General features: G+C 31.8%; 1 protein-coding gene across 7 annotated transcripts in view; it reads right to left on the bottom strand.

Annotated features, from left to right (window-relative positions):
- LOC124951510 (zinc finger protein 395-like) overlaps positions 1–22,500 on the bottom strand; it is a 104,502-nt gene that overhangs the window by 40,201 nt on the left and 41,801 nt on the right. For 5 of the 7 annotated variants that reach the window (XM_047500035.1, XM_047500017.1, XM_047500007.1 and 2 more), the window contains exons 3-6: positions 14,217–14,380; positions 8,939–9,034; positions 1,490–1,707; positions 228–547 (exon numbers count right to left, since the gene is read on the bottom strand). In XM_047500035.1, coding sequence (XP_047355991.1) covers positions 228–547; positions 1,490–1,707; positions 8,939–9,034; positions 14,217–14,380 — 798 coding nt within the window. Of the gene's footprint in view, positions 1–227; positions 548–1,489; positions 1,708–8,938; positions 9,035–14,216; positions 14,381–17,814; positions 18,072–22,500 lie in introns of those variants that run through there. The other 2 variants (XM_047500062.1, XM_047500044.1) reach the window with 2 other exon arrangements.

Here is a 22,500-nt window from a genome sequence, read left to right on the forward strand (position 1 = left end):
TTTATTTCATACGTTATATTATACGTTGAATTTTTATTTGAAATAATTGATTATTGTAAAAAAAAAAAGGAACTATTTAATAAGGCGATACGTTATGAAAAAAAAAAATTCTTGTTATGGAAAAAAAGAAATGGGAAAGAAAAAATACATGGGAAAAGATGTAAAGAAAAAGAGAGAAAAAAAAAAAAAAAGAAAAAATAAAAAGGAACAAAAAGATTTATCTTTACCTTCTTTTTACGTGGATGCTGTTCTTCAAGATAATCCGGCACTATACCCTCGTCCATAGTGATCGTCGAACCTGGTGTACTGCTTGATGATGAACCCGAAAGGTTGCAAGGATAATGAGCTTGATTGATGTGCGAAACGTGAGCCGGTGTTGGCCACAACGAACCAGTCGTTGGTGCACCCTCGTCGCTTAGGGGTGGACTAGGGGTGCCACTTCGCCAGGAAGCACCACTGCTGCTGCTACTACTATTTGAGGTACCACCGACTCCTGGTGAACCTACTACTACACCACCCCCGCCTCCTCCTCGACTACCCCAGGAACCTTTAACGTTTAAAAAGAAAAATGAACATTTCACGTCAATAAGTTTTTATTATCGCGATTAAATCGATTAAATTATTCTATAGCTGGTCGGACGACCGTCGATATTTTTATTCATACGAATTTGGAATTGTAAATTTTCTTCTTCTTCTTCTTCTTCTTCTTCTTCCTTTTTTTTCTGTTTTTTTTTTTTTTTTTTTTTATTTCTTTTTTAATTAAATAAATTAAAGTAATGTATGATATAGCTAGTCGGAGGACAGTGACTATTTTTATTTATACGAATGTAGAATATTTTTTTAAATTATGAACGTGTGTGTATATATATATATATATATATATATATATATATATATTATATTATATAAAAATATATAATATCATAGAAAATATTTATATTTAATATTTATTTCTCTAGTTTTATACAATATTTAATAATGATGATAATGATAATAATAATAATAATAATAAAACATTTTAATTATATATATTAAAAATATATATAGTATATAAATATATATATATAAATTAAAATTAAAATAATAATAGTATTAAAATATATCATCAAAGAAAAATAAACAAAATTAATAACTCTGTTAAAATCATAAAATATAGATTTGCAAATATATATGTACATATACATACATATATAAATTATATTTATACATATACACATGTATACAGTTTTCATATATTCATAAAATAAATTACATTCTTACGTAAAAATAAATCAATATTATCATGTAGAAAGTAAAGAATGATTAATTATCATCATCATCTGCTTATAATCTGTATATATTAATTGAATCGATATTTATTATGATAGGTTAAAAAGACAATGAAATTTATTTGAAATAATATCCATTATAGGATATATTTCTGAACAAATGTATTCGACTGTTTTTGATCGAAGAGAACGGCGTGAGATGTATCGCGTTTGCTACTGACCGTAATTGTGTTGGCAGTGAAGTGGCAGGGGGTTGTGAGGACTATGGGGCGAGCATGAAAGCGACATGAGAACCAATGCGGCGGTGCATTCGTCCATGCAATCACCGCGTTCGTTGGTGCGACAACCCTCACGACCGCAGCCGTGAGGTATCCTTTCGCTCCATCCACTGTAAGATCGCTCGGAATCATTGCTCGAACTTGGCCGCCGTTTTCTAGACCTGAAACACATTTATTTATTTATTTATTTATTTATTTATTTATTTATTTATTTATTTATTTATTTATTTATTTTCCTTTCTTTTCTTTTTTCTTTTTCTTTTTCCTTTTTTTTTTTTTCTTTTCCTTTTGATTATTAAGTCTCTTCTCTTTTCTTCCTTTTCTTTTTTTTTTTTTATATATTATTTATATTTACATTTATATTTGCATTTATTTATGTACGATTATCAAACATAGAAGGGTCTTTCCGAAAAAGAAAGTAAAGTAAAAGAAAAAGAGAGAGAGAAAGTTTCCTTTCTCCTTTTTTTTTTTTTTTTTTTCTTTTTTTTCTTTCGATTATTAAATTTTCTCTCTCTCTTCTTTGTCTCTTTTTTTTTTTACATATATTTATATTTATATTTATATTTATATTTATATTTATATTTATTTTTATTTTTATATTTATTTATTTATGTACGATCATCAAACGTAGAAAAGGTCTATCCAAGAGAAAAGTAAAAAAAAAAAAAAAAAAAGAAAAAAGAAAGAAAGAAAAAAAGAAAATATATCCTTCACGTTTACGTCATTGAAATATCGTTCATTAAAATGAATTAATTAACATTGTTTTACTTTACTTTGTAGGTAATTTAATTGTTTCGATAATTTCGTTTTTCGATACGTTTACGGGATTATTTATATTATTAAAATAGATAAAAAAAAAAAAAAAAAAAAAAAAAAGAAAGGAAATAAATAAATCAAAAGCAATAAGATCAGTGTCAAAGTATTCTCATATTTTCTATTTCGAATCGTTTCTTTTTATTTAAATATCATTTATTAAAATTACTTTAATTAAATCGTTTCGCTTGGAAATATCGTATCGATTTCGAATATTTTTAAATTTTATCAAATGAAAAAAAAAAAAGGAATAAATAAATAAATAAATAAATGAAACAAAAGAAAAGAAATATGACCGGACCAGAAAGATTAAAAAAATTATTTTTATATCGATAAATATCATTTTATTAATTAATTATGCAAGGAAATTATTTTATTGAGAAATATCAGTTATTTATAGTCTTTGATTTCAAATTTTGTCGAATATATTATTATAAAAAAAGAAAAAAGAAACAAGAAAATGGAAAAGATAAAAAAAACCCAAACGAAAAGAAAAAGAAACATAATTTTCAAAGTAATGTCATTAAGTGTTTATCAAGTTTATTAATACAGATCAATACTATTAATTTTTATTGTATTTTAATAAGTATTTTCGTTTTCTCGTTCGCACTATTTCTCTCTTTTTTTTTCCCCCATTTAAATATCTCTTACGAATTAATTAAATTATCGCATTGAAAGGCATCATCTTTGCAGCATCGATTACGAATATTATTTTCGTAATACGATCGAATGTGTTTATTATTTAAAAAGGGACAAAAAAGAAAAGAACGAATAAAGGAAAAAAGAGAGACGAATTATGAAAAAAAAAAAAAAGAAAAAGAAAAAAAAAAACAAAATAAAATAAAATAATAATAATAACAATAATAATGGTGAAATCACTGAATTTCTTCCTAAAATTAAATTATATGTGCATAAGAAGTATATTATGTAATACCTTTTACGAAGGAATGCAAATGAAACAAAAAGAAAAGAAAAGAAAAGAAAAGAAAAAAAAAAAAATAACAAATTTCATTGAATAAAATTGTCGAAGACGTCGTTTGTTATCAATGTATCAACGATGTGATCGAAGATATATAACGTAGTATGCGTAGTTGTGTATTAGTGTATGCACGTAGTACGTGGCTTTCACCGTATTAAAGATCAACCGGTTGAAATCGGCGCAAAATATATTCGTAGTCGCTTTCCATGACATTTAAAGCGGCCAACATATGGACGCTTTATGGATCGAACGTTTCGTCGATTATTATTCTAATCGCTTTCTTCCGTATTTAATCGTATATCGAAAAGAGCTAATATTATTATAAAATCTATAATCTTGTGATGATAAAATACATTCGTACCAAACATATATATATATATAAAATCATAATAATTTTTACGAACGTTTTGTTGTCATTATTTTTATTGTTAATTTTTTTGTTTTGAAATTTCAAATGTCCGATAGATATATCAATCGGTATATCTGTATAAATGTGTGTATGTGTGTGTGTGTTATACAATACGTGCATTTACATATATATATATATATATATTTTTTTTTTTTTATTACAATTATATAGTCTCTAGGAGAATAAAACGAAAGATTTGCATGTAACGATAAGCTCTAATAAACGAGTATATCGAAAGCAGGTGTTACTTTCAAATGGATTGACTAGCTTAGCGCTGACACACACACCGACCACGTTGTAATTTCACTTTCGACTTTCGATACGAGTACTTACTATTACTGTAGTATAAATATATATATATATATATATATATTGATAGAAACGATTACAAATTGCATTATGTTGTTTAAATCGAAACGACGTATTACATAAATATTCGATCGATTTTTCTTTTTTCTTTTTTCTTTTTTCTTAATCGTATTGTAAAAGAGATCGATCAGTGGTTAATACTTTGAAATTTCAAATCTAAATTCTATAACAATTGTAAGTAATTTACGTTTAAGTAGTTTTAGTTTTAATTGAGAATAAATGATCTAATCGTTCAAAAAAAATAAAATATATATATATATATATATATGTATATAAAAGTATGGATAAAGTATAAATTTGTTCCTTATCGTAAAATAGAACCTGTGATATGTTAACGAGATATTAGAAGTTTACTGAAACTAACATATAACATGTATCTAATGTAACCACTGGGGAACACTTTTGCACCTTCTAATGAAGTAACCGGTCAAGTGGAAATCGCGAAGTGTTAGGTACACGCACGCATCTAATATATCTAATACGTGTTTATGTTATGCAGTCATCTCTCAAGCGCGTTACGTAATATGATTAACCAAGAGGACGAGAGTTAGTCCTGATAGTGCACGTAATGTATATTTTTTTCCTTCTTCCTTTTTCTTTTTTTATTTCTTTTTATTTTTTTTTTTTTTTAAATGGAAATATTCACACAAAACTCAACGATATATTACACGTGTACTCAGGCATTTGATAATATTATCGATGCAATTGTTTCACAGATAACATTTCATATTATAAATTCATTTTATTTAATTTTCTTTTCTTTTCTTTTCTTTTATATTATTTCACTTTAATTTTTCTTTTTTTTTTTTTCCCAATTGATTTCGTATTATATTTGAATTGTACGTTTCGTAATATCGAAATGTTTTTAAACGAATAAAGGAAAATGTAACAACGGAAAGAACGAACGAACTGGGTCGTCATCGGGGATGAACGTATATGCGATGGATATTACGAAACTGGGTCATCATCCTGGTGCAAGTTTTCGAAGGAGAATATACATAAATTTTCTCACTTTTCATACCTAATTCAGAAATCAAATGTCAGAGAAATCAAACGTTCGAAATGGGTTTATAATGTCTTCATAAGGAAATGAATGGAAAAATTTGTCGAAACGATTAACTTCAAATGAATTATCCTGAATTTTTAACTTAACCTTTATCTCCCTTTAATTCCTTATAATAGACATAAATATGATTTCACTTTTAAAGAGTACGATACGATAGGATACGTATTTTCATAGTTCATAGGTGCCACTTTAATGATAACAAAATGAACGCAAAAGTAAAATAACGATTGAATTTTATCCAAAGAAAGGATAATAATTACATATGTATGGATTTATATACATATATATGTATGAAAGTAAGTAAGTACGTCCTCTTTAAGTTGAAAAAGATGAAAGATAAATGACGAGCAACAGGAAGATGAAAAGAAAAAGAAAAGAAAAAGAAAAAGAAAGGAAGAAAAAAATTAATATTATCTCCGTTGATAAGACAATGTTGTTATCCTTTCGATTGAATTTTTTTTTTTCTTTATTTTTCTTTCTTTTTTTTTTTCTTCTTTTTTTTTTTTTTTATACATTCATACATATATACATATTATATATCTATCGACATCCAGTTCCTTGCGATATTCAGGACGCAATGTATATATATATATATATATTTTGAAGTAGCTTAACGTTCAGGTGGCCTCTATCGAGCGACCCAATTCGTTAGTGGGTCAACCAACCTGGTATAACCCGATTCGCAAAACTTGCCGACCCCATTTATTTGACCCAATTCCCTGATTTATACGTTTCCGGTAAAATCGTGCCAACCCGGACGCGAGAAGATTATTTGGGTCGAAAACCCCCTTGGTGTTATTATCACTCGTTAACACCAAACCAGAGTTACTAAGAAGTAAGTAAGAAAATAAGTAAATATGTAAACACATGATCCTTTTACTCCGTCATATACGGGAATTAGACTTATCAATTTTTTTTTTTTTATTCCTTTTTTTTTTTTTTTTTTTTTTTTTAATCTTTTATAAATAGATAGATAGATAAATAGAGATGAAAATTTATAGATCGTAAAATCTAAATCCCTTCAACCCATACGCCATTGGGAAGTAATTTATTTTAGTTAGTCTAACGTGTTTCGAAACATTCGATCTCTTCGTTGTCGAAGACATTTATCGTTTACTACTAGTTTGAAGTTTGATATATATATATATATATATGTATGTATGTATGTATGTATATTATATGTTCGTTCGATGAGCTATCATCTTAACTTTATAGAAGATCTATGTATAGTTTAGAAACATTGAAGGAGATTAACGGTATTTGAAGACAAAGTGAAGTTCTTCTGGACAAGGTCTAAACGAATAGATAGATAGATACATACATAAATATATATATATATAAATATAAATATATATATATATATATATATATATATATATATAATATCCTTGGAAAAGAAGATATGAGAGAGAGCACGTGTATCATCGGTGTCCTACTTTTCTACAACAGTTAGATAGAGCCTTTTTTCCCTTCTAAAGAGTGAAAACACTGGAAATAGATTTTCTCTCTCTCTCTCTCTCTCTCTCTCTCTCTCTCTCTCTCTATCCTTCTTTCCCTTTCTCTTTTTCTCTTTTTCTTTCTACATCAACTTCTTCTTTTCTTCAACAAGTAGTAGTCGCCGGTAAAACTACTCTCACCGATTGAAACATCGGCATGACCCTACTTGTAATACATATCTATCTTACATATATATAAAATATATATATATATATATTTTTTTTTTCTATATATATATATATATATATACATATACATATATTGTATGTATTTGTTTGTATATGTTTAAACAGGAACTAAGAAAAGGAATGAAATAGGAAAGGAAGTGAACGAGCGAGTTTAAAGGGAAGAGAGAAAGAGAGAGAGAGAGAGTGAGGAAGTCAGAGAAGTGTGAGAGGGTAAGAGGGAAAAGGAGGAAAAGGTATATAGAGGTAAAGGGGGAAAACGAAGTTCTCCGTGTACCTGACCCATTTATCCAGCACGATTCCACGGTGCCGTGGATACGTAGCTCTATCGATCGGCCTAGATCCGTGGCCCCGGCCTGCCACCCGCGCGACACACAATTTCTCCAGACCGGCATCACCATTGTTACTAATACTAGCATCGTTATCATCACCATTACTCTGCATCACCATTACCACCGTCATCGTCGTCATTCTAGATCATTAACCTCGTCATCGTCGTAGTCATCTTCATCGTCATCATTATTTTTATTACTATCATTATCATCAACGTGATCATCGTTCGTTCGTTCAACCAAAATCGATTCTCTCTCATTATTCATGCATTTTGAAAATAAACTAATATCGTGATCTAAATAAATTAATTAGATATTAAATAGATATTTCTATATCAAATTGTACTTTTACGTAAGTACAATATTGGTATTATTTATTTATTTATTTATTTATTTATCTTTTTTCTTTTTTTTTTTTTTCTAAACACAAATTATTCTTAAACGAATATACACGTATGTCATACCACTTTTAATATTGATAATATACGCAAAATTTGCGTACATTTGATCGGTTATAATTAAGGAAGGTTATATTAAAAGGTATTATTTTCGATTAAAATGATCAATTATAATTTCTTTAAATTCAATCGATCCCGACCCAAAAGAATTTGTCGGAAAATGGACGGAAATAGAGTATGGAGTATATTGTCTGCCGGTAGGTCAAGATCGTGCGACTCATTGACATATTTTATCCTCGAAGGCTTCTCTCTCTTTCTCACACACACACACACACACACACATTCTCTCTCTCTCTCTCTCTCTCTCTCTCTCTCTCTCTCTCTCTCTCTCTCTCTCTCTCTCTTACACTCTCTCTTCCTCTTGTGTGTTTCTGTTTATGTGTGTGTGTGTGTGTGTGTGTGTGTCTGCGCACACATATATATTAGGTATCCTTCTCGTAAGTTGCATGCTGTTGGTAACATTGTCCTACTCTCGTTACTTCTAACCCGTATGCAAACCGTAATTTTTTTTTCTCTTTTACTCTTTCCTTTTCCTCCCCCCCCCCCTCCCTCTCTTTCATTTTTTTCTCTCTTTCTTTTTATTTTTAGCGATAAAACGCCACCAACTAAAAGTCGACACAGTGTGACGTTGAAAATCATTTAGATTTGGATTCGACGTCAATGCAAAAGAATCTTTTTTTCTTTCATTCCTTTTTTTTTTTTCTCTTTCTTTCCTTTCTCTTTTTTCCTTCATAAATACGCAAAATTCATCTCATTGTAATTGTAAAACTATGACGTAATGTTTGCCACTGTTACGTTAGGATCGACTATGAGGTTACACGTCGATCGATCAAATTTGTCATTATAAACTCTGACGAACTCTTCAATTAAGTTCCCCTTTAGTTCTATAATCTAATACCGAATGTAATTTATCGTTAGACGATAGTACCGTAGAATTGATAAGTACCGGTTGCAACTTTCGCGTAGGATTTCTTACGTTTCTTACGATTACTCCCGGTATCGATTTGCATACCCGCGTAAGTCTTAATATCTATTATGAAACATCGAAAGCTACTTTTCCTTAGTTCCAACTACTATCATGCCGTGTCATATATATATATATATATATATATATATGTATCATAGGTATATACGTTAAACCTACGTTAGAATAATATCTTTCGTAGTGATTTTTCTTTGTTTTTTTTTTTTTCTTTAATAACGAGAAAGTTTCCTTTATCTTTATCATCTTTTAAAAGATTATTAATTAATCGATAATAAACAATTATACATAAATATACGTACGTTCGTTTGGATTTTATATCATTTTGTAGAGAGGAGGAGGAGAAGAAGAAGAAGCGAGAAGAAGAAGAAGAAGAAGAAGAAGAAGCTTGACAGTAACTTGAAAAAATAAAAAATCAATTAGAGTCGGGTCGAATGTCACATATGAGAAAGAGAGAGAGAGAGAGAGAGAGAGAGAGAGAGAGAGAGAGAGAGAGAGAGAGAGAGAGAAATAAGAATAATAATAATAATAAAGAAAGAAAATAAAACAAGAAAAAAGAGTGAGAGAGAAAGAGAGAGAATGAAAAGGAAAGAGAAAAAAAAAGTATACCGTGCGATAAGTTTTACAAATAATCCCTGACCTCACGCACATGGTCGTTCTGAAAAGCCAATCGAAATCTAGATCGGTTGGTTTAAATAGATAGAATGAGAGATAGAAACAGAGAAAGAGAGAGAGAGAGAGAGAGAGAGAGTCAAAGGATCATTCGGGAGAATGTAAAGTTGGAGGTTGGAGGGTGTATAGTGGGATAGCCCAGGGCAAGGGCGTGGGGTGGTTTCATCCCCGGGTCGGCTGGGTGGTCGCGAGAGGTGGTTAAAGGTGTTTGGTAGGGGACAAATTTCTCCCACTCTCTCTCACTCTCTCTCTCTTTCTCTCCCACTCTCTCTCTCTCTCTCTCTCTCTCTCTCTCTCTCTCTCTCTTCCGCGCGCGCGATAGCACGAAGAGTGCTAGTGCACCTGACCTATATAGTCTCAGCGCGTTATTGATCGACCTAATTCCGCGGAAGCCGCTCGCCTCCGCACCCGCACAAAAGACAAAGGCCGAAATTATGTAAGCTAACCCAGTGACTTACTGAGCTCAAGAGAAAGAGAAAGAGAAAGAGGGAAAGGAGAGACCTCACCATATAGTCCTATCCTCTTGATCGTTTTGTACTCAAGACTTTCTCTTCGAACTTTTATTAGTATCCATCGATCGAAAACATAGTCTGAGAGAGAAAGAAAGAGAGAGAAATAGAGATAAAGAGAGAAAGAGAGAGAGAGAGAGAGAGAGAGAGAGAGAGAGAAAATGGATTAATTGTTTAGATATACTAATATTTCGAAATATGTTCTCTTTCTCTCTCTCTCTCTCTCTCTCTCTCTTTACAATTAAAATTATATATATATATTTATGTAATTAAAGATATTACGCACTTTTTATCGATTATTATTAAGAATAATCGATGAGAAATATATAAATCTAATATTGGATCTGAAAATTGACTCGAGAAATTCATTTTCACACTTTTAATTTTTCTTTTAATCCAATTTTCCCTTTCTACAAATTATCTCGAATTTGATTGTCATTAAGATTGAAGAAAAAATTAAATTATACATATATATATATATATATATATATATATATTGAATTGGCAAAAAAAAATAATTGCAATTTTGATCATTCCACTAGATACGTAAAAACTGTAATAATTTTTTGCACCAATCTAATATAAATTCTTCGCAAGGAACAATAAGCTCCGAGTGGATCCGTTATGCGAATCCGTAACGAAATAAAGGAAGATAGATGTTTTAAAAGGCAATAACAAGAAGGAATATATATATATATATATATATATATATATATATATAAACATACACATATACATACACATATACACATATCCACCATAAGTCTGTCGTCATCGGTATATAACACGTCGAAATTCGAAAGGCATCCGATTTCTCTGTTTCTCCGTTTCTCTCCCTCTCTCTCTCTCTCTCTCTCTCTCTCACTCACTCACACTCTCTCACTCTCTCACTCTTTTTCTCCCTTTCAATCCAGCTCTCATGAGTCCGCAGCTGACCTTCTCATTCGCGCGTGGGGCAGGTCGCGTTTAAGGTAGGATGATCAGGTGGCAACAAGCCGTTGGCTCTCACTCAGCTGCCAGTATCTTCTTCCAACAATCTCGAAATCTTACGATCCTTATTGTTGTTCCTCTACCTCCCTCCCTTCCAACCTCCCTCCCACCCTCATACTCTCGTTCGTTCGTTCTTTCTTTCCTTCGTTCGTTCGTTCGTTCGTTCGTTCGTTCTTTCGTTCGTACGTTCGCACGAACTCGACTTCGAGTTCGAGAGTATCGAACCAGTCAACTTCTCTTTCAACCTTGGATACCCTTGCAAGAAAAGGATCCTCGAAGCTCGCTCGAACGAGACGCCCACAAAACGAATAAGAGTGTCCCCCAGGTCATTGGCATCGACGGGCAACATCGAACACGGGCCCGTTCCTATTCTTTTTTAAGGAGAATAAGGAGACGACGGCGAGGAGGGGGAGGAGGGGAAAGTGGGGCGGGAGGGGGGGGGAAGGAGGGGAGGAAGGATGCCACGAAGGAACCCGCAAAGGCGGAACCTGAGAACGAAAAGGACCTAAGTGAAATGAAAAAGAAAGGAAAGAAAAAAAAAAAAAAAGAAAAGAAAATAAAAAAGAAGAAAATAAAAAGGAAGCAAGAAAGAAAGAACGAAGAGAAGGAAAGAAAATAATAATAATAATAATAATAATAAAAAAAAAAAAAAAAAATTAAAAACGAAAAAAAGTAAAAAGAAAAGTAACAACACGTGTTGTTACTATACATATATATAGTAAACCCTCATAGATAGGAATTTCGAAGTTCATAGTCGAATGGCTGGCTGGTTAGCTGGCTGGCTGGTTGGCTGGTTGGTTGAATAACCATGCAACCGTGTCTCTCATAGAAAAGATTTCTAATGAATGTATCCACGAATAAAAAGAAAAGTCGAATATGTCTATGCGTTATTATCTAATAAAATTCAGATTAATCAACTACGTATGGTATACATTTAATCATTCAGCTTAATTATTTATCTACGATACTTTAAGATTTTAAGGAGTTGATTTTTCCTTGAAATTTTGAAAAAAAGAATTATGAGATTTTACTTTACAAATAAAATTTGTTATAATTTTTTTTTTGTGATAATAGCAACTAAATTCAATCGTATATACTTTTGTGTTTTGATCGAAGAATAATCAGAATTAATTACTGAGTTTAATATTAGATATATAAGAGAAAGATTTACATTGATCTTTTTAACGGAGTATATAATAATTATACGTTTTTTTTTTCTTTTTCTTTTCTATTACATTCATTTTAATATCCCTATATGAAAAAAAAAAAAAAAAAAAAAAAAGAAAAAAGAAAAGAGAGAGAGAAAGGGAGAATTTCGAAACGATAAATTATCAAATCCTTCGATCATTTACCTTAACTATATAATCTCACCTTTTAGTATCGTACTTGAAAATTAATAATCATCATTCGACTGATGATCTTTAACGAATGATTTAAATACGAATCAAATTTATCGATTTGTATTATTCGATATATCCAAATCACGGTTCTCTCTCTCTCTCTCTCTCTCTCTCTCTCTCTCTCTCTCTCTGGATTTTCTTTTTTTTACTTTTGCCGTTTTTCTTCTTGCTTGTTTATTTTTTCCATTTCTTTCTTTCCTTTGCCCCCACCCCACAATCCACCCCACAGCCCGCCCCTGTTCTTCGAAGAATGAAAAAGTTGCCGTGTTTAAAATTCGTCAATGTCAATCGGCGAAGGGTAGAAAACGACGTTGGTATTACGTTTAAAAGAGCGAAGAGATAGATATAAAGCCGAGGGACAGGTGTCCGGCGAGGATATAAGCCGAGGGTGCATTCACGGTCGAACGAGCGACAGACCTCTCTTTCTCTCTCCCTCTCTCTCTCTCTCTCTCTCTCTCTCTCTCTCTCTCCTTCACACTCCCTCTCCCCAGTCCCTGCACCTTAACGTAGAGAGGACTCGGATGCGATACACCTTTTTCAAAGCATCGAATACCTTCCTCGGTGTGCAACCAGCCCCAACAACCAACCATCCCATCCCACGTGTGGGAGCTTAGACGGATGCGGGAGGGAGCCAAAAACACGAGACGACCTTCCGAAAATTCTAACCTAACCCCGTCGGCTTTTAGGTCCTTAGCCCTTAGGTTCTCTCTTACATGACGCATCCTTCTAGTCTCGTATACACATACATACAGAGGAGAGAGGGGGGACATGTATATGCAAAGACGCCCGCGCGCCTATCCTCTTTATCATCGTCGACATATTATATTCGAATAATAATAATGATATATATTATTATAATATCGTTTTATTTATTTATTTATTTGTAATATAAATAATTTGTATTATTTATATTATATATAATTATTAATTATAATAAACATTGTACTAATTATTTTTGTATCATATATAAATATATTTTAATATAATATTCTATAATTATAATATATTTTGTATATGTGATTTGACGTAATAATTACTATATTTAAATATACTCTTCTATAATAACTATACATTTCATATATATATATTCTTTTTTTTTTTCTCTTTCTTTCTTCCTTTTTATCCCTTTTTTATTATTCTTTTTTTTTTTTTTTTTTTTTTTTTTTTTTTTTTTTTTTTTTTAATCTTTATTCTACATATAATACGAATTGATCTTATTTAACAAAATTGAAAACTTCTATCACGACACGAAAATAATCGATAGCAAAGTTTAAATTCAAATCGATATAGTAATATATATGTTTATATTATTATTATTATTATAAACCGTGATACTATTAATTACTATTGTAGGAATAATCCATAATATTATTCTGTACATTATATATACTGTATATAATAATTTGAATATAATAAGTTCATAATAAATTGATTAACAAATTCTTACGAAAGTGATTGATAATGTATATAAAACGTATCGTACAATTTTTTAGTTGAGAGGGTGGTGGTGGGGGGTGAGGGAGGGAGGGAGGAAAGGAAAGAAAAAGTGAAAACATATAAATTAAGGATTAATGAAAATCGAACGATCTCTGATGGAATTCTTTCTCGCAATAATTGAAATGAATTTAATTATCGAGAAAAAAAGAAAATTTATAGAATTTGAAGACTGTTTCCTTTGTTTCCTTTTCTTTTGTTTCCTATTTTCTATTCTTTTTTCTTCTTTTTCTTTTTTCTTTTTTTTTTCCTTTTTTTTTTTTTTTTTTTTTTTTTTAAGATATCAAAATGAATAATTGAAATGAATAATTCTAAAGAAATTGAAGAGAAGTTTTTGATTGGAAGAGTAACGAAATTTGGATTAATTGTGTATGAAAAAAGAGAGAGAGAGAGAGAGAGAGAGAGAGACAGAGAGAGAGATAGACAGAGAAAAAGAGAGAGAGAGAGAGAGAGAGAGAGAGAGAAAGAAAGAGAGAAAAGAAGAGAGAAATAGAAAGAGATGAATAGAAACTCACCCGATCACGTGCGGTACGTCGATGGAGTGAGACGAGGCACGTTTTCGATCGCCGGCCATATCTGCGAGCCTAGCAAAATCAGTGTCCTGATCAGCTAACCGAGCACTCTTGCGTGACTCAAGTAATCTGACTTCTTCTATGCGTTTTGTCAGGCTCATCGTACCCTGAAACATATGAAAAAGTAATTATATAGCTGCTACGTCATAAATATAATATATTATTATATTAAAAAATTCGTTCGCACATCATTCATGATATAATAATAATGTCATAAATATAATAAATGTGATATAAAAAATATATTATTCATGATATAAATATATCATGAAATTCCACGATATAATAATAAATAAATAAATAATAATGTTTATATATAACACATGTTGTATAAACATATAAATATGTATATAGAAATTATATATATATATATATGTGTGTGTGTGTGTGTGTGTATGTCTGTGTATGTGTATGTGTGTTTTCTTGTGTACTTGAAAAGAAAAGAAATTGAGAGAAAGAGAGAAAGAAATACATATATATAGTTGGGATCTTTGTAAAGAGAAGGGACAGTTGAGTAATGGTACACGTTGCTAAGTCTCTTAAGTGACACCGTATGATTCACGATCGGCCTCGTTAGAGAGCAAAATATACCGTAATCCACGAATCCCTTTTTTTTTTTTTTTCTTACGAACATCTTCATTTGACTATTTCAACCCCATTAGATTTCTTTCTTTCTCGTTTGGTCGAATTCCTTTTTCTTTTTTTGCCTCTTTTTTTCTTTTCGTCTTTTTCTTTCTTTTTCTTTTTGTTTTTTTTTTCTTTCTCTTTTCTTCTAAAGAAACTTTATCTCCAAATTGAAAATAATTTTTCAAGATTTCGCGAAGCATCGTTTTGTCAAAAATCGTCGCGATCTTCGTCCTTTTTTCCTTTTTTTTTTTTTTTTTTTTTTTTTTTTTTCTTCTTCCCACGAATCTCTCCACACAGATATTATCTCTCATTATATGTAATTGTCAATTTTGATTTTTTATTAAGTAGAAAAAATTCCCTGGACGTTAACTTTCGTATATTAAAGTAAGTTTTTAACATTTGACATTTGTATGATCGTCCATATATATTTTGTAGTAACTAGAAAAAAAATTTCCCTAAACGCAATCTTTCGTATTAAAATTTGAACGATTTTTCATTCTCCTAGATGCGAACTTCACCGTTAAAATATTTTGATCGTATATTCATCCTTTTCCTTTTCTACGAATCATCTCTGTTGTTTCATTTTATACTAATCTTTAATCAATTTTTTAGTGAAAAATGAACAAAATTTCCTAAATGCAAACTTTCGTATTAAAATTTGAACAATTTTTCATTCTTCTAGATGGGAACTTTCGCGTTAAAATTTTTTGATCATATTTTCATCCTACCTTTTCTACGAATCACCTCTATTGTTCCATTTTATACTAATCCTATTTTTTTGTAGGATCTATTTTTTAGGAAGTAGAAAAAAATTTTCGTTAGATCGAAATTATCTATTAATTAAAAATCTACGGCTGTTATCTCATTCGATTAGATAATTATCAAATAAAATTTTTAAGATTTATGAAAAAATTCAACTTGATAATTATCAAGTAAAATTTTTAAGTGTTATGAAAAAATTTAACTTGATAATTATCAAGTCAAATTTTTAAGAGTTACGAAAAAAATTTCGTTGAAATCAAAACTCGACGTTTCATTATTACACAAATAAGGTAAGAAATTCTTTTGTCCCTTTTTTTCGACGAATGCGTCATCGAATGATCATCGCACGCTTTCCCTCTCTCTCTCTGTCTCTCTCTCTCTCTCTCTCGCTCTCTCTCTCTCTCTCTCTCTCTGTCTCTCTCTGTCTGGAAATAAAAATATTCGCAAAGAAGAAAAAGAGGAAGAAAAAAAAGAGATGCTGGAGTAATCGAGACGAATTCGCGAGAAGCGCATATGTCGAGACGATCTTTTACGTTTGCTCTAGTGAACTAAAGAAAAATAAACCCCTATACACATACACACACATACACACACACATAGATAGACAGATAGACAGATAGACAGACACAGTACCTCTCTCTCCCACTCCCTTACGCTCGTATTCCTATTAGATTTGAATGAGAGAGCCAGAGAAAGAGAAAGAGAAAGAGGAAGAGAAATAGCAAACTAACAAAGAGAATTAAAGAAAGTACGAAGTCACGTAAGAATATATGTATGATTGATGTGTGTGCATGTGTTTACATATATATATATATATATATATATATATATATATATATATATATTATATATATATCCATGATGCGAATATAATGACGACGTTGCTACGGGTTAAAGTCTCTTCGTTTTATAGTTTTCTTTCGTTTCGCTGTTCTCCAAGAGACTCACATATGTAATACCTGATAAAAAGATTTTTAAAAAAATGAAAGAGAGAGAGAGAGAGAGAGAGAGAGAGAGAGAGAGAGAGAGAGAGAGAGAGAGAGAGAGAGAGGTAGATATATACAACGTGAGATTTCTTTCGATCGCAAAGAAACTTACTACGTGATACTTTCGTCCATCTTTTTACATTCCTTTGGGAAAGTTTCAAAGTGAAACAAAGATTACGCAGATAGTAATAGAGAATAGGAAAAAGAAATAGATAAATAAATAAATAAATAAATAAATAGATAGATAGATAGATAGATAGATAGAGATATAGAAAGAGAGAAAGAGAGAAAGTGATATATGAAAAAAGTGAATACTCAATCGATTAACGATTAGCATGCACGACCTTCCTGGACAACAATTTCTTTCGGCCGATATCCTCTTGTTGGAGAGCTCAACGACTCGAAAGAGAATCGACATTTTCTCTGTGTTCCGTGAAAACACAAGAGAGCTACCTTCGAAAGAGACTGACATAAGGTCTTTCTCTCTCTCTCTCTCTCTCCCTCCCTCTCTCTCTCTCTCTCTCTCTCTCTTTCTGTCCCCTTCTTTCTCTGTCTATCTTTCTCTTTGGAGTGTTTCAACGTTGGAGAACTCGAAAGGGAATGCTACGTCTCTTTTTCCGGATGAACTGAGTTCAGGCAGGGTTCTTCACGAGAAAATAGGCGTCTCGTTTAAAGGGCACGAAGAGGCGAGAGAGAAAAAGAGACAGAGAGAAAGAGAGAGAAAGAGAGAGAGAGAAAAAGAGAGAGAGAGAGAGCAAGAGAGAAGAACACTGTTCAAAGGTCGAAGCGTTTCATATTATACATACATACATATATATATATATATATATACACGTTTCGATCTTATGAGAACGAAGATACTATGTCCAAGAAAAGAAAGGATAGAAAAAGATTATAAGGGCGAAGAGTAAGAGTAAGAAGAAGAAGAAGATAGAAAGAAAAAAAATAGAGAAGTCACGTGGTGCAATCATTGACTTTGCTACCGTTCGATCTGTGGCTGCAACTAGAAAACACTTTCACCAAGAACTTTCAAATTTCTACTCTCCCGTCATATTCTCTATCTCCCTCTCTCTCTCTCTCTCTCTCAATCTCTCTCTCTCTCTCTCTCTCTCTCTCTCTCTCTCTCTCTGTCTGTCTCTCTGTCTATATCTAACTCATTCTGTTACTCTTTTGCATCAGCTCGCTCGTCTCCATCTTTTACGCCTATTCCTGGTCGATGCTCGACGACGATAAATTCCCCACCCTCTCCTCTTTTCTTCCTCTTCTTTTTCTTTCTCTTTATTCTTTTTCTTTTTCTTCTTCCCTCTCCTTCTTCTTCTTCTTCTTCTTCTTCTTCTTCTTCTTTCAGAGTCTACACTAGAGGAACGAGAATGAGAGTCGTTGACCTTACTAGTTTCTCGGTTAATCTCCGCCCGGTGTCGAAGAACCCTCGTGATTTCACCGGATCGGATCCTTCGTGTACCTGCATCGATAGAAATAGAAGAAGAAGAAGAAGAAGACGAAGAAGAAGAAGAAGAAGAAGAAGAAGGAGAAAATGAAGAGGAGGAGGAGGAAGAAGAATAAGAAGAAGAAGGTTGGTTGGTTGGTTGGTTGGTTGGTTGGTTGGTTGGTTGGTTGGTTGGTTGGTTGGTTGGTTGATTGGTTAGCTTGGTTGGTCGTTGCACACCGAATCGCCCGCCCCTATCGTTGTCCGTCGTCAATTATATGCATTTCAAAATAATATAATGATATTGCAATAACTATGAAATAGAAAGAGAGATAGAGATAGAGATAGAGATAGTGATAGAGAAAGAGAGAGAGAGAGAGAGATGTATAGCTTACGTAAGATGCCGACTGAAACCGGTGTCTTTTAATGACATCATCGACCGGCTCGATTCTAGATTCTACTTGAGATCGAGTCAAGGCGAGAATGAGTGATCATAACGAAAAGGAAAGAGAGAGAGAGAGAGAGAGAGAGAGAGAGAGAAAGAAATAAAAAAATATAGATAAAATAAAATTCATAGGTATACGTGATAATGAATAAAAGACAACAGATATTGCGAAAGAGGAAGAAAGAGATAATGAAAAAAAAAGAATGAAAAAAAAAAAAATATATATATATATATATAAAGATGAAAAAGAAACAAATGCAAAAAAAGAAAAAAAAGTGCAAAAAAGGAAGAACTTCTTGTCTTTCTTGTTTTTCGCTTGAAAATAAATTCTGTAATATTTCTTCCCCTACCCGTTCATTCTTTCTTTCTTCCTTTCTTTTTTCCTACCTCCCACTGTTATTCCCCCTCCATATTCCTCTTTTCCTTTTTATCAATATGAGAACGCATCGCTGATTGAATCAGATCAGATCAGGTCAGATCAGATCGAATCGGATCGGATCGATGAACGATCGAACACAACCGATTGGACTCTTTTTTCATTTCTTTTTTTTTTTTTTTCTTTTTTTTTTTTCTTCTTTTTCTTTGTTTTCTTTCCTTTTCTTATTCCTTTTTCTTTTTTCCTGTTTTGTTTTTCTCATGAACGTGCACGTGTCTCTAGTTTTCACGGTCAGAATTAATAGATACAACGACGAGGCCGACAACGACGACATCGACAACGATTGCGCGATGACGACTACGCTGGATTACGACGACGACGAGGACGATGACGATGATGACAATGATGACGATTACGATTACGATTATGACGGGGACGACGACAAGAGGAACCTTGAGATTTGCATGAGACGTCGTCCATGTGAATTTGCTTTTGTTCACGTTACACGTTGAATCCCGTTCGTTTGTCTCTTTGCGAAATTTCACGGGGCAAACAAGCAACGGACAAACGGGCAAACGGGCAAACGGGCGACGTCACGAGCAACGGGTGAAAGTGCATTCGCTTCATTTCACAGAGAGTATGTTATTCTCCCTCCGTTTGAACGCGGTTTGCCCGCGAGGAAGAGTAGTTTCGCTTCTGTGCCACCGCCTTACCATTGGCCGTTCTCTATGCTCTGTGTTGCAACTACGACAGAAACGTTCCTCTTATTCTCTTGGGCAAGACGATTTCCTCTCACCTAGTCCCTCCTAACCCCTATCTCTAATCCCCTCCTCTTCTAATCCTCCCCAATCCCCACTCCCCAGATCATTCATCCTTCCCAGCCCCATCGCCCCACCCCCGTTACTCCACGCACTCACCCAACCAAGCCTGACAATTGCGAGATAATAATACAATTCCGATGACTATCGGCTATCGGCATTTTATTCGTTCGATCATGGAATTGTCTTCGTTCATTCGTTTCTTTCTTCTTTTATTTTTTTACTTTTGTTTGTTTGGTTCTTTTTTCCTTTTTCTTTTTTCTTCTTTTTTTTTTTTTCTTTCTTTTTTTTTTCTTTTCTTTTCTCTTTTTTTTTTTTTTTTTTGAGAGAGAAATCGATCAGTTACGAAACGCCAAACGATATTTCTCGTACCGTTCGTGTCACCCTTCAAAGCGAAGAAATAACATTTATCTAATGGGATTTTGAGGAACTCTTTTTCTGTTTTCTCTTTTCCTTCCTTTTCAATTTTTTGTTTTCTTTTATTTATCTATTTATTTTTTTTTTCTTTTCTTTCTTTTTTTTTTTCTTTTTTTTTATCATGTACGAACTTCTCCATGAATATTCGTTATTGATTAAAAAACAACGTTGCGATACGTATCATTTTATTTTTTCATTTTATTCTTTCTCTTTTCAAATGCTTTTTCTTTTTTCGTTTCTTTTCCTTCTTTTTTCTTCTTTTTTTTTTTTTCTTTTTTTTTTTCTTTTTTTTTTTTTCAATATGGCAAACGCGATAATATATTATTTAGAATGCTTTGAATTTTAATTTCGATTTGATTTGCAAATCTATTACATAGGACGAACGAAAGTCGAATTTTCTTTTTCGATAGAAATTTCAATGTACCTTTAATGTATTCTATATTTTTATAATGAACCCAATGGGACATAATTTAGGATGATATTTTCGAAATTTAATTCGACGATTTGGGTCTCGTGGACTCGTGAAAAAATTTCCAAAATTTACTTAGAAAGAAATTCGAATAAATACGATTAGTATATATTTCTTACTTACGATAATCAAATTCGCGACTAAGATTAAATTCTTCAAAAAAAAAAAAAAAAAAAAAAAAAAAAAAAAGAAAGAAAAAACAAACCAAAACAAAATAAAGGAAAAAGAAAGTGCCCATTACTAACTTTCGAGAATTATTATCAAATAAACAAAAAAAAAAAAAAAAAAAAAGAAAAAAAGAAAAGAAATCGATTCATAGTTCGAAGATCGCTCAGATGGCCATTTAAAAATAATAATGAGATTTCTACTCGAAACGATTCCTACCAATTATTATCAAATCAGACGTAAACGATCGTTCGTTCTACAAACACACTTCTCCTTTATTCCAAAAGAACGGAAAGAATTTTTTCACTTGCAACCTGGATAACTTGGACGTAGGTGGGGGGCGAGAGGTGATGATTGGATAGGTAGGTAGGTAGGTAGGTAGGTAGGTAGGTAGGTAGGTAGGTAGGTGGTAAACTTGGTAAATCAAAAGACAGACTGACTCTCCCCTATATATGATAATATCGTATTACAACGAGGCAAATCGTTCAAAGGTAAGAATGACTGAAATGTTCTTCCTACTCAAAGTGACCTTTGAAATACTTCCATTTTTTTCTCCATGATCGATATAAGTATGTATATAAGTAGTATAGGTATTTACTTACTATAGATCTAAGATGTACATATAAGTAAAACCCACCTATAATATCTACCTGTTATTAAGTGAGAATATTGGTGAGAATATTTTTCAAGTGTATAACACGATCGAATAAAGAAATAAAGAAATAAAGAAGACGAAAGACAAAAAAAAAAAAGAAAAAGAAAAAAAAAAAGGAAAGAAAGAAAGATTAAAAAAAGGAAAAGAGAAAAAAGAATAAAGGAATACAACAATAGTCGTCTTTTCTATTTCGAAAAGATTCACCAAGCACGCTTCTCTCTTTAAATCGACTGGCATATTTTCTTGTGCCTTTAAAAAAAGAAGAAAAAAAAAGGGGGGGGGGGGAAAAAAGAAAGAACGTTTTTAAAGATCCCGTAGTCTGGACGGCCGTCTGTCTCGGTTGCAAAGGCCGGTGAATTCTTTTAAAAATAGTTTGGAGACGTTAAACCGATGCTGTTAAATGGAAACAAAAAAAAAAAAAAAAGAAAAAAAAGAAGGAGAAAGAAATAAAGAAAGAAAAGAAAAGAAGAGGTAGATAGATACACAGAGAGAGAGAGAGAGAGAGAGAGAGAGAGAGAGAGAGAGAAATAGAAAAGACAAATTCTAATTTCAATTTGCTTTTGCTAAAATATATCTATGTACATACCTATAACATATGTATATATGCATACGTTTAACTATGTATTAACGAATACATTATATTTTCATGATAAATAATTTTCGTCGAAATATTTGATCGAACGTCGATGACGTCACTGTATAGTAATATTTAACTATGCGCCATGATTCAAATGTACCACGGATTTACAATACCCTAGGGTAAATTATACGTGTTTGTTATACAAAGTGTTACGAGAGAAAAAAAAAAAAAAGAGAGAAAGAAAAAAAAAAGAAAAAGAAAGGTGAAAAAGAAGGTAAAAAAAAAAGTAGGAAAAAGAAAAAGAAAAAGTAGACATTTCGTGAAAAAAAAAAAAAAAGAAGAAGAAAAAGGAAAAGAAACAAAGAGAAAAAAAATCGGAGAAATCCCTAAATATACATATGTAAGTAATTACTTCACGTATGTAAGTTTACGTGCACGAACAGATAAAATCGGTAATTTAAAATATTCAATGAGCGTGTATAGTATTATGTATTTTGAAAC

This window comes from Vespa velutina, chromosome 1 (genome assembly GCF_912470025.1).
Source record: "Vespa velutina chromosome 1, iVesVel2.1, whole genome shotgun sequence".
In the NCBI taxonomy this organism is placed as follows: Eukaryota; Metazoa; Arthropoda; class Insecta; order Hymenoptera; family Vespidae; genus Vespa; species Vespa velutina.